Here is a 14,138-nt window from a genome sequence, read left to right as displayed (position 1 = left end):
AGTCTTTACTGTTTTTCTTTGCATCCTATGCCCAAGATTTCTCATAATTTGCCTTCGCACATCTGACTTCCTTTGTGACTTGTTTACAGACAAAATAAAAATATATTATTTATATCTGTGATACAGTTAATAAATTAGCAGATAGTGCAGTAAAGAGGTGAATAGATTTGTAAAATCATAGGTTTCAGTACTGAAGATAAATATTGGATTTAAAGGTTTTGATAACAGTTTGGTTATTATTATATTAATACCATGTGAAATTAATAATATAGTTTATTAGGCTGTTGGCCTACATTATTATACATTAAAGTTAGGTTTCGGGTACCTTACTGATACCCATCATCATCATCAAACCATGCTGTTGGTGAAACAAAAAATAGATAAGGTTACAAATTTTGGATATTTTAGAAAGTTACAATTACCAATACTGCAATTACAGTTACAATTTTATAATTACCAATATTACAATTACACTTTCGCAAATTTAAGATTCTAAAGTATTGTTTTGAATTGCCATTGCAATAAGAAACTTGAAATCTAAGGTGAATACAAAGAGATTAAATTCTTACCTGCTGACAGACTCCTGTTGCTGATGCTCCCAGAAACCTGACGTGCGTACAGGCAAGAGGTACTGCTAGTAGTCAGTTAGCTAATAGGACAGTACCTTTTTTTTTTTTTTTTTTTTATCCTGGATCTGGGATTTTTGTATAATGGGAGCCTGCAGTGACCTTTGCTCACATACTCTGAACATCAGGGTTGGTGTGCAGGCTGGTTCAAGGATCTTACTGATACCTATCATCAAACCATGCTTCTGGTTGGTGGATTGGAGGGAGTTGTATCTGGTCTATTTTCTTTTTCTGAATTTACTGTTTCTTATTGCTTGCTGTTGTTCCAAACATTTTTATGAAGTAGTAATAGGAAGAAGTCACGAATGATGGAAGAAGTCACGAATGATGGACTGTGGTTGGTCCGTATGTAGATCCAATATAGTTACGGAACGACTCTGTGGTGTTTTTCCATTTAAGGTTATTATTATATTAATACCACTCTTACACCACTTGAAAAATAGGAAAGGTTACAAATTTTGAATATTTTAGAATGTTAGAATTACCAATACAGTCAGTTCTGCTTTAACATGCATTTTCGCAATGCAAATTTGTTCCAACGTGATTGATATATTAGGGAACAATGAGAGTAAACGTGATTTTTGCATTGGCTCATGCACAATTTCATCTGTGAGTAACACTAGGTGAATACAAAACCTGGCACCAAGCTGAACGTAACGACCTGCGCAGCAACATACAAGTTTATGAAGTTTAAAAAATGTGAAATGTGCGAGAGCTATATTTCCCATTTACTGCAGTTGTATTGGTCGGAGACACTCTGTTGTCATTCGTTGTATTCACAAGATAATGTGATATTGTATGCCAACTCAACTTGTGTTTTCAGGAGCTCACATTTTTCTGTTCGAACAGAAATTTCGTAAGCCGTGATAACAGAGGAGTACGTTTCTGGAAGTCACTACCATAAAACAATTTCCAGTTCCCGGTTTATTGGACTTTTCTCTTAGTGCAATCTATTATAAACTGGTAGTAAACTCTATCTTATTGCATTTGTGTTAATACCAATAGCTGGAATTCTGTGGGTTTTTTACGGTGAAATGTTTCACTTTCCATGCAATCTCCAATAATATAAAAAAAACATAAATTTTCAGAATCTTCTCATATTCATTCTTGAGTATCACGCAGTTCCTTGAGATTCGATGAAGGTGTAGGCCTGCAGGGAACAGCCCTTTCCAGCTCATCCCAAAGGTGTTCAGTAGGATCAAGATCCATGGGACTGAGCGGGCCACTGCAGCAAAGAAAAGTCATTGTCATGTTCCTGGAACCATTCCATAGTGATTTGGGCTTTGTGCACCAGCGCATTATCCTGCTGGAAGTAACCATCTGACTGAGGATAAACGGTCAACATGAATGGATGCACTTGGTCAGCAATGATGTTTAGGTACAATGTGGCATTCAGACGTGAATCTATGGGTATCAATGGACCCAACGTGTGCCAAGAAAACATTCCCCACCACCTTGCACAGTAGTCATCAGACATGACAGGTCCATGGATTCATGTTGTTTTCTCCAAATTCTGAGCCTTCCATCAACATGACTCATCAGACCAAGTAACTGTCTTCCAATCCTCGATAGTCCAGTGTTGCTGTACGCACAGGAGGTGTACTCTCTTGTTCTTCATTGATAACAAAGGTACGCGATGTGGGGCCGTTGCCTATTGTATCCCATGTGCGACTAGTGGTCCGTTGTGATATTTTGTTCTGTGCACCAAGGTTGTATTCTGACGTGATGTGTGACATTGTGGCCCGTCTGTTTGCTCGCACAATTCTAGCCATCCTCCTCTGACCCCTCTCATCAACAAGAGATTTTCTTCCAGAGGAGTGCCGTTGAGAGGATGTTTTCTGTTCTTTGCATCATTCTCGATACACCCTTGAAACTGGTGCACGAAAAGTTCAGGAGAACTGGCGTTTCAGATATGCTTTGTCCAGCACGTCTTGCACCTACCACCATGCCACGTTCCAAATCCATTAGATCACTCCTTTTTTTTCCATTCTTGCTATGGTTTGTATGCTTAACTAATACTAGAACAATTTTTCTGCTGCATTTATATCCACAACTGTAGTCGTGTGATTTGCAACGATGTGGGACAAACCATTTGTGTGCACAGCAGGGTTGTACATAATAAAGTGCAGGACAGTGTATATACGCAGCACACCATTGTAGCTGAAGAAGGGACACCTCAGCCCAAAAGCTACTATTATTATAATTTTATGTTTATTTATTTTTACCTGTATTTTAACATTTTTATCCTATACCAGTTTTAACTTATTTTATTTATTTTAATATAGTTATTTTAAATCTGTTTTTTGGTCATTAACAGAAAGAATATGGAGCGAGACTTCTGTACTCATAGAAACTCAAGAAGGAAGGGGATGAATCAGACTCGTCCACTTGATATTGGTGGTTTGACTGTTTGATGATCCTTCTCAGGTAGCTGACTAACCGAATAAGTATTTTGCATCTACATTCACACATGAGGAATTCTGTATGGAAGTGGAGGCCCGAAGTTTATCAAACTCTAACATAGAGCTAAATGATTTTGTAATTACTGGAAGGAAAGTGAAAGAGAAATTGTTGAAGTTAAATATAAGAAGGGCACACTTTGGTGGATGGGATGTATCCAATTATATTAAGGGACCCAACAAACCAGAAAGTAAGCAAACCATTAGCTATAATTATGAGAGCATCCTTGAATTCAGGTGAGATCCCCACTGACTGGAGATGTACAAATGTATTCACCATTCACAAAGGAGGATCATATGATTAATTAGACTTGTTATGTTAACTTCAATTTCAGGGAAAATAATGGAATCACTGGTTAAAGAAGTAATGCAGGACATCTAGAAAAAACTACAGTTATAGTTCAGACACTGCATGGGTTTGTTAAGAGGAAATCTTGTCCGACCAATTTGATTGAATACTACAATGTGGTCATTAAGGAAATGGATGGAAAAAATAATTTTGATATCATATATTTGGATTTTGGGAAAGCTTTTGATACTGTTGCACAGAAAACCCTGCTGTACATATTTTAGCAGTGTGCCATTAAGGGGCAAGTTGCTGTTTTGCATAAAGGATGGTAAAGTGGGAGAAGACAGAGTGGTAATCAATGGAAACTGCTCTTTGTGGACTAATATTATTAATGGATCCCTTGGGAGCACCCAAAGAGTCCCCTTGTGGGTAGCACAGTTGGTATAATCGCCATTCGCCCCCACACTGGGTGGAAAATACCTCGTTCGAGTCCCGTTGCTGACGAGAGGAATTTTTATTGGCTTTTTTGACCTGAGACCGACCAACTCAGCAACGCTGAGTTGGTCGGTCTCAGGCGATGGTAGCATGGGTTTTTCTTCCAGCTAACAGAAAATTGACCACAGAACACACAATTTAGATACAGTATACACGGAGCAATATGCTGGAGATGCTCCTAAAATACAATAACAACCACCAGGGGGTTCGGGTCGAGTAGTCTGTTATAAGACCGACTGATAGGTCCTTTCCTGAATGTGGTTATGTGCCAACCGTTTTTAGGCGTTATCATATATGCGCAAAGCGCCTATGTGTTCACAGTTTCCGTCCACTTGTAATAATTTTCATTGAAATCGGACCAATACAATCCACCTTTTTTTCTTCCCCACCCCCATATCGCATGGGCTATCCGTATACAGTACACTCTTAGCTGAAGCACTTGATATTAATGTTTGATGCCGTGGGCTGATTGGAGGAATTCATGGGCACACTGGTGGATGCACAGAAACGAAATGTTCTGGGTTCGCGCATAAAGGTGTTTTTTTTTTTTTTTTTTTTTTTTTTTGTTCGTTTTCTGTTATGTTTACGAAATACATAAATCATGAATTATTATTTGCTTATTATATTAATTAGACTAGAAATGTTAAATTCGTGTTATATTTCGATTGTTATTATAATCGAGGAAGAAATGATTAAAAGTTTATTACCACAAGTCTAACTATGATTGAATCTCAGAGCTTGAAATACCTGTTGCATTTCACTCACTGTTGCTTTAATAATAAAGTTATACAACGTGAAGCGAATATGGGGTGGTATTTGCAGTGAAGTGGAAACAATTACTTTTAAATATTTTTAGATAATAAATTAGTAATTAATTGTTAACGAGATAATTACTTATTTACGTTTCGCTTTTGTTAAACACAGAAAAGAATAAAAAAATTCAATTAAGAAATAAAAATTAAATGCTCCTGAAAAGTAACGCACTGCTTACTTAAATTAATTTGTTTGATTAATGAGAACAAAATAGGACTACAAAGCTGTGACAGAAATGTCTGAGATTTGTCGCAAATTTTAATAGGTATTTACATTTTTGTTGGTTTTAATTACCTGGACTTTATTTTTGAACATGAACTGATAGTTCTCTATAGCAAAGCCTCATCGTTAATAATAAAATATATATATTTTAGTGCACTCGCATCATTTATACACAGCCAATTATAGATTAGCAAATTTGCAATAGCGGCATCGTTTAAGTTACATCTCATATTGTGAATACCTTCACGACGAGTTGCCATGACATTGCACTACTTCGAATAAGTAACGCTTCACCCGAAGGAGAAGACTGTTGTTACTTATTCTCAGTGGATACCACCACCCATAAGTAACAACAGTCTTCTCCTTCGGGTGAAGCGTTACTTATTCGAAGTAGTGCAATGTCATGGCAACTCGTCGTGAAGGTATTCACAATATGAGATGTAACTTAAACGATGTCGCTATTGCAAATTTGCTAATCTATAATTGGCTGTATATAAATGATGCAATTGCACTAAAATATACATAGTCTAACTCTTTCTCAGCTTGAGGCATAAAGCCCTTAATGCATTAGAGTAATAAACTATATCTATTTTTTAATTAATAGAACAGAATAGTAATGTTGACAATTTAGGTTACGTGGACAATTTTAGTCAAAAATATAGATATGATAATCTTGGCAATGTATAATAGTAGAGGTTGTCTTACGTTTTCACACGATCAACAGTTAAAAATAAAACATAATAATAAGAAATAAAAATACGAACCGGTATATAGGATTAAGGTCATTAAAACTAATAATATTAGCTACCCTCTTGACTGAACCATTCGAAAACAACAGCGGTTATATTTTGTTTCTTCGTGTAGTCTGGAAAATTCTTGTTCTGAGATGAGGCTTAAATATTTATCTACATCAGAATGATAAAATAATCCCTTGCACGCTGCTTTTTCTAGGCTATATCTAGAACTGCTGACAGAGACGTGGTTCACGTTATACTCAAGGGGTACGTGTGCTATACGTTATCCTTAAGTTTTGGAGAGAAATCGATATTACTTCTGGAGCAGTTCTTCAGTAATTGCTCACGCAACCTGTATAGCCCATTAAATTTCTGTATACAGGAATGTAAGGTTGCAGTGAATGCGTGCCCTTAAACAGAAAGTGCAGTACTCGGAAAAGAAACCTCAAACTGGAGAACTTTCACAAAAACATAGCATTGGGGTGGGGGGGGGAATGTATTCGAGATAGTATTGGTTATCAGATATATAAGAAAAAAAGTGCGGTTCAAGGTAAAAACGATGAATTAAGTTATGTACAAACGTGTAGTAGGAAAATGAATAAGTTAACCTAGGGGTTCTTAAATTTTAAGAAATGCAACACCATAAAATGATAAATGAATTTGTGTGATTCTCCACAGAGAATAAAATTTACGATTTTATTTGAATTAGAGCTGGGCAGGAAATAACTATATAAATGTATTATGTATTTGAACGGGAAATTGTGCTCACAAATAATCCGAGTGATAACTTTATATTCTTCATCCATCAAATTTTTTTTTTTTTTTTTTTTTCCGCACTCTGGGCAGAAGTGTATTTCTATCCCAATTTCTTAGCTAGCCTCCTGTTCAGCTAAACTGCCACAGCACAACGTATACACAGAATGAGTGTATGTATATATAAGTAATATTACCACGATTACTTACTCTTTGCAGCAAGTTGCAAGATTGGCCAGTAGATATAACAAAAACTACATATGTACAGAAAATCTGATAACACACGCACACCTTAATCAAGACAAAATAGACAACATATGAAACTTTACCGCCACTGATATAAGAACGGATTTTAACGGTTAAATTTGGCATAACTTGGAAATAAGTGGTATACCAAAGTTAATTTCAAAATTAAAAATTAACCATGGATAAATTTCGAGGTAAAATATTCGGTATACAAGTATAAAAAAGTTCATTTCAAAATAACGTTCTGTAACATAAATGATAATTTAGTAAAAAAAAAAAAAAAACCACGTGTAACTTTATACCCCCCTCTATCCTCACAGTTGCTACTTCGCTCTTTGAACTGCTTTTGTCAACTGTATAGAATCATAGACGTTTAAGCATCTCCAATCAATATGGACTTCGCTTGTGTTCAAGGATTCCCCTATTATTATAGTGCGTTCTTTAGTCAAGTGGTTTTTCAACCAGTGTTTTATGGAACTCTTAGTTCCGCGAATGTTCTGTAAATTTATTTTATTTCAATTTGTATTAATGTTTCTAAATATTTGGATTCCATGAAAAATTAGTTTGCATATGGGTTTAGCGGCTCTAAAATGTTAAAAACAACTACTTTAAATGTACGTGAATACTGTATATTCCATTAGCGCTTGATGCTTTGGTACTTGATAATCCTTGATTTCCTACATAATAATTTTAGCTATGATAATTTCGTCTTCCAATCCATTTTGCTGTTCTAGTTTTTTTTTAAACTGTTGCTCTAGACTATAAATTTGCATGTGAACATTGAAAAATCTATTTGTCTTAGCAACTTGTTCAGTGTCATCAATACTGATGCGAAGAGAGCTAAATACGGTTTCTTCCTCCTTTCCCTTTCAGTATTCACATAAGCAAAGATTTCTCATAGACTTATCCTAATCTTGCCTAACCCCCGAGTAACTTTATTACAGATTAATTTACACTTATTGTAGGATTCCGCTTATCCCATCCTTCCTTAATAGTCAATCTATATAGCTTTCTTCCATTCCGTTAAGTTCATCACTTCTTTCAACGGCATTTACTCTTATTTTAGAATCGTACCGAACTTTGTAAATGAGCTGTTATTTTAAATAAAATATATAGTTATTTATTAATGAATTAATATTAGTATTAGCCATATGATTCAAGGAAGCCGGAGGCTTTTGCTGCTGGGGTTGTTTATTTATTTTCTCTGTACCTTAGTATTGCCATCATTGACAATTGTTATTATTTTAGTACAACAGCTCTGCTCAATTACTAAGGTCCACAAGATACCTGACCATTAAAATATTAGAGGGATTCCAGGAGCTGGGGCGCCTCCGTAGCCAGGTGTGCTGGAGCAGCAGCGCGTAGCACACGCTTCTTGATTAGACCGGGGTTCGAGCCCGTGACCACCAAATACGGAGGATGCGAAAAGGTCAGGGAATGACCACCGCATATCCCCGGAGTAATGTGGCCTTAGTTGCTAATGCTACTAAAAACCAAATAACAAACAAACCAAGAGCTGAGGGATTTTCCCATCATAATATATATTTGGGGGCCCGACGTAGCCCAGTTGTCAGGAGCGAGAGTGCCTAGCACGCGTTCCTTGAGGGGACCGGGGTTCAAGCCCGTGACTACTAAATACGATAAATATTTGTATTGACGATTTATTGTAAACTCTACTGACTTGGTTGTCGTGCCGGAGTATAAACAGAAAACTTATTTTATATATATATGAGCTGTCAGTTTTTCATGAGCAATGACACAAAATTATAAAGCAAAAGTCGTTTATTACACAAACTACTGCAAGTACCACCGAGTAGCTACAAAATAAGTTTCCCTATTCAGGAGATCCAAGTGTCAAAATGGTTGAAGTTAGCGCTGCGAAAATCGGTGGATATGTCATTTAGAGTATGGGGAAGCGATTTGTAGAAGAAGAAAAAATTAGTTAATTTCCGCCGCCGGGAGAAAAACGGCGTTTCACATATTTAAAAGTTATTTTCTTCATGACACGCTGCTTACGCAAATCACATCCTGTTAGATAAAAGTCAATAATCATTATGGCTCTTACAAAAAAAGAACGCACTCCTTTAGTAAAACTTTTCTACCAGAAAAATAATTACGCTAATGCAGCACTAGCGGGTTGAGCACGCTGAATTCTGATGGAATCTTCCACTTGTTCAGATTACGAACCTAAGGGGGCATAAATTCAAATTAAGAAAAGACAGATGTAGAATAGATGTGCGGAAACTTGCCTTTAGCCAGCGGGTGGTTAATTGCTGGAAAAACTTCCATCTGTCATTGTGGAAGTTGACAGGTTAAATAAATTTAAGGAAGAACTGGACAGGCATTTGGAGGGAATGGTGTGAATTTTTTTTTTTTTGGCTGATGCTGCATAAGCTCATACACTTGCTTTCTTGCATCACATGCCGCTACTACTACGTGAATATCGGAAACTTAAAGGACTTTTGATGTTAGTACGGCTTCGAAAACTAATAAAGAAATTTTAAGCGACCGGGGGATTTAGGTGTAATTCCAGGCAGGGGACGACCACGTATCGGAACAAAGGTAGTGGATAAAGTGGGGGTTGCCAATGGCCAGAATGCAAAACACTACAGGTCAGTAGTGACAGAAGTGTGTCAAGAGACTTGAACCTTCCTTGGTCTACTTTACGTAAAGTGCTTCGAATAATTTTACGCTGGTTCCCGTACAAGATTCACATAGTGCAAGAACTAAAGTCTTGTGATCAGCAACAACGAATAGACTTTGCTCTTCAATTTCTGTCTCGTATGGAACGTGATGATACATGGGCTCGAACGATCTTGTGGTCTGATGAGACCCATTTCACTCTTCATGGGGCTCTAAATGCACAAAACTGCAGAATTTGGGGAACTTCTTGTCCATCTGTGCATAAAGACCACTACAAAGTCCATACGTTACAGTATGGTGTGTATTCACAGCCGAGTTTATAATCCGGACCATTTTTCTTTGAAGAGTCTACACCTCAAGCCCCCCCCCCCCCCTCCGTAAGGTGTACTGTACGGCGCTCTTCTAAGAGGTCACATTATTCCCGCTCTGCAAGAAAGGCAATGCTTGGAGACCGTAGTGAAATACTGAAAGGGAAAGGAGGAAGTAACCGTATGGTGCCCTTCCCCACGTTGGTGGACAAGTGAAGGAACTGCTCCGTTCAACATTCGGAAATGATCGCATCATTTGTGGGGACTTTCCGCATTTCTGGCCAGTCCGATCAGCAGATCTCGATCCCTGTGATTGGCTATGGGGATACCTGAAAGACCGGTGGCATACAGACGCTTGTCGAAACAGCATGTAGCCAACATCCCCAATGAGATGCTGTCGCACGCAGCCCTCCGTTTTCAGAATGTCATCTCAAGTGAAGGAAAGCAGATCTCAATATCTGTAGATGTCTAAGTTCTGATGTTAAAATCTAATCCTAAGTTAAGTATTCCATCTCATGTTTACAGTGCCAATTTCTCCCCTGGTGGCGGAAATGTGAATTTTTTTTTTTTTTTTTTTTTTTTTTCCCCTTCTACAAATCGCTTCCCCATACTCTAAATATGACACACCCACCGATTTTCATAGTGCTACCTCTAACCGTTTTGACACTAGGATCTCCTCAATAGGGAAACTTTTATTTTATAACCACCCTGAACATAACTGGTATTCATTTACATTTAATCTATTCGTTTTTCTCATTTAATCTGCTAATACATGTTATCTCATCTCATGGCCGACCGGGCTAGCCGGGTGGGTAAAATGCCTACCAGCAACCCAAAGGTCGCGGGTTCGAATCCCGCCTCGGGCTTGGATCAGAGTACTGCAAAAACCTTGGGAGGTGCATTATGGCCACAGAAGCCGATGCACCAACAACTACCAAAAAAAAAAAAAAAAACATCTCATCTTAAAATTTCTCTTAATTAACAATATGAATACTCAGCTTCCGGATCAACTTCTATCACATGCCCGACGACAGATGCAAGGTAAACTTTCCCTAATAACGTCACTGCTTAAGAAATAACTGGACGAGACAGGTACCATTTTTTTATTTTGCTATTTTCAATACTCTCTTTCTCTGGTAACACACACTTCTCCCCCACATTCATGCTACTAAAACAAACTCTGTAATGCACAGCAGAACTCTCCCAGAATCGAACCGAGAATTACAACAGCAACCACCGCCTTTCGGCGCGGAAACCTTTTTTATTTTTTCCTTATTTTCTTATCCCCGCCGGTTTTATTCGCCTTTAAACTCACACATCCCATACGTCAGTAACTCGTGAATTCTTTAAAAACAGAATTACTGTTTTTCCCACACAACGAAACCCTTTCATCTGTTACCTCTAGATTGATTACCTGCTACAGGTCTACGCTATTCCCAAAAATATCTTAAGTGCTTTACTTCACGCTCTATTCTTACTAAGAGATTTCTCTTATATTTGTAAGACTTTGCCTTACACTGCACCAGCCAAAAAAAGATAAAAATAAATAATTAAATTATAATTTTATATAATAATTAATTTTTCTGAAATATTATATCTTCTAGATACTGGGAAAGAGTGTTGCAAGGACAAGACTTGTTGCGAAGATGGTAATACCGTACAGTGTTGTGACAAGAAAGGCGAAAAGTGTTGTAATGATGATGCATCTTGTTGCGCAGATAAGAAAGATTGTTGTGCCGGAAACTGCAACTGTGAAAAGGGAAAATGTGCTTGCAAATAAATTAAGCAGCCTTTGCTTCAATATTATATTGCAGGGTGGTTTTACTTTGCTGTAAAATGTCAATGGTTCCTAATGTAATAATTGTTAAACTCTGTTAGATGGAAAAATTTAAATAAAAATCTGCTGTGTGAAATGTTTTTTTTATTATTATTTGTCTTGTATATTTTCATTTTTACTTAAGATGAATTATTTTAGTTACTGCCCTTTTATTAACTCTCTATTAAATAAACATCACAACCTTTGTTATATAATAAGAAAGCTCGTGATGTTTGTTGTTAGTGATTAATAATTTGAGTGCACTTCAGTCTACATAATTACTAGTGAAGCCATAATATGAAAATGCTCCACAAAAGGAGATACATTTTTCCTAGCACACTAAATATCTTTGTCATTTGTTAGTTTATTTTTTAGATTTCAAAGTATTTTATTATTTTTTGGCGGGCTCCAGGGTTCCCCCTATTCGCCGATTTTTTTTGATTATTAAGGACTGTCAGTTCACCCAAGCAGGACAGTCAATTCTTTTTAAGCATCGGATTCAAAAAAAAAAAAAACCCTCCGCCACCTCTTACCTGAATGAAAATATTCCAGCATTTTATTCCCGCAAAAGTGCATACAACCGTCCTATTAATGCCATTTATTTTTCCTCTGATGAACACCAAGATGCTTAGTTTCATTGAACTTGGTTGTAGGTGTTTAGACGCATCAGGAACTTAGGCTATATTGCGCCATACATTTCATGTATTGATGTGGGATTTACTTACAGTTGCAACCACCATTAGGGGCAAAGGGGCGGGTTTTTTCTTTCGTAAAGGTGACTGCAGTGGTCTCACAGTTTGTAAATTCTATACAATGGGACCAACTGACGATGTTACTAACAGCAAATTCTAAATGAGGAGCATTAAAGGAATTAGTCAATTATATGCATTAATAATGGATATAAATTATCAGGAGACACAGATGCCTATGGTATCTAGGCTGTAATCAAGTCACAAAGGAGATTAGGCATGCGAGGCAGATCACTAGAAATCTTTGACAAAGGATGCAAGGGAAAACAGAAAAGACTTGTTTAATTATATAAACTTTACAAGGAAGGGGATGAATCAGATTGTCCACTTGATATTGATAGTTCGACTGGTGATGATCCTGCTTAGATAGCAAACAAACAATGAGTATTTTGCATCTACATTCACACCAGGAATTCTGTGGGGAAGTAGAAGCCAGAAATTTATCAAACTCTTAACAATGATTTTGTTATTACTTAAGAGTAGAGCGAAGAAGAAATTTTTAACGTTAAATATAAGAAAGTACCTGAAATAGATAATCTACAGTGTGCTGCCACTTATTAGGTAAACCCCTGCTGTGCACACAAATGGTTTGTCCTACAACGTTGAAAGTCACGTGACCACAGTTGTGGATATAAGTGCAACAGAACAACCTTTCTAGTATCAGTTAAGCGTGCAAACCTTAGCAAGAATGGGGAAAAGGAGTGGTCTAACGGACTTCAAACGTGGCATGGTAGTAGGTGCAAGCGTGCTGGACAAAGCATCTCTGAAAAGGCAGTTCTGAACTTTTTACTCAACACAGTTTCAAGTGTGTATCGAGAATGGTGCAACGAACAGATAACATCCTCCCAACGGCACTTCTATGGAAGAAAATCGCTTGTTGATGAGTATGTTTAGTGTCAAACGGCACCAGCAGTTCCCCTCCCCATCTCCGCTTAGTATACGTTGTGGGTGTGAAACAGAACACTGTCAATGCCAGAGGTTATGTTGATGAGAGAGGTCAGAGGAGGATTGCTAGAATTGTGCAAGCAAACAGATAGGCCACAATGTCGCACATCACGTCAGAATAACAACCTTGGTGCGCAGAACAAAATATCGCACTTTGTGCGCAGAACAAAAAGTCGCACTTTGTCGCGAATGGGTTACAACAGCCGACGGCCACATCGCGTACCTTTGTTTTCAATGAACAACAAGAGAGCATGCCTCCTGTGGGCGCAGCAACACCAGCGCTGGACTATCGATGATTGTAAAACAGTTGCTTGGTCTGACGAGTCGAAGTTCCTGGTGTTGATAGAAGGCTCAGGATTTGGCGAAAACAACATGAATTCATGGACCCGTCATGTCTGATGACTACTGTGCAAGGCAGAGGGGGCAGCGTTATGGCGTGAGGAATGTTTTCTTGGCACACGGATCCATTGATACCCATAGATACACGTCTGAATGCCACATCGTTGCTGACCAAGTGCATCCGTTCATGTGACAGTTTATCCTGTCAGATGGGGCGCTTCCGTAGCCAGGTGGGAAGGAGCAGGAGTGCGTAGCACACACTTCTTGATTAAACCGGGGTTCGAGCCCGTCACCACCAAATACGGAGGATGTGGAAAGGTCAGGGAATGACCACCACATATCCCGGAGCAATATGGCCTTAGTTGCTAATGCTGCTAAAAACCAAACAACAACAACTGTCAGATGGTTACTTCCAGCAGGATAATGCGCCGCTGCACAAAGCCCGAACACTATGGAATGGTTCCAGGAACATGACAGTGACTTTTCTTTGCTGCAGTGGCCCGCTCAGTCCCACGGATCTCGATCTTATTGAAAATCTTTGGGATGAGTTGGAAAGGGCTGTTCGCAGCAGGCCTAAACCTCCGTCGAATCTCAAGGAACGGCATGACACATGTCTGCACGGTACTCCATTCCTGCACAACGTTTTCGGCATCTTGTTCAATCCATTCCTAGACAATTCAGGCTGTTTTGAAAGCTAAAGG

General features: G+C 38.1%; 1 protein-coding gene across 1 annotated transcript in view; it reads left to right on the top strand.

The window, feature by feature from the left end:
• Positions 1–11,507, top strand: part of LOC150084550 (uncharacterized) — a 46,608-nt gene extending 35,101 nt beyond the window's left edge. Inside the window, exon 2 of the mRNA XM_090375311.1 lies at positions 11,193–11,507. Within this exon, the coding sequence (XP_090231437.1) occupies positions 11,193–11,368 (176 nt within the window). The 3' untranslated portion in view covers positions 11,369–11,507. The remainder of the gene's footprint in view (positions 1–11,192) is intronic.
• Positions 11,508–14,138: the final 2,631 nt, after the last annotated feature.

This window comes from Mastigoproctus giganteus, chromosome 6, assembly GCF_048544385.1.
Source record: "Mastigoproctus giganteus isolate SK-2022 chromosome 6, ASM4854438v1, whole genome shotgun sequence".
Taxonomy (NCBI): Eukaryota; Metazoa; Arthropoda; class Arachnida; order Uropygi; family Thelyphonidae; genus Mastigoproctus; species Mastigoproctus giganteus.
Note: the sequence above shows the minus strand (reverse complement) of the source record. Positions and strands in the feature narration are given on the sequence as shown.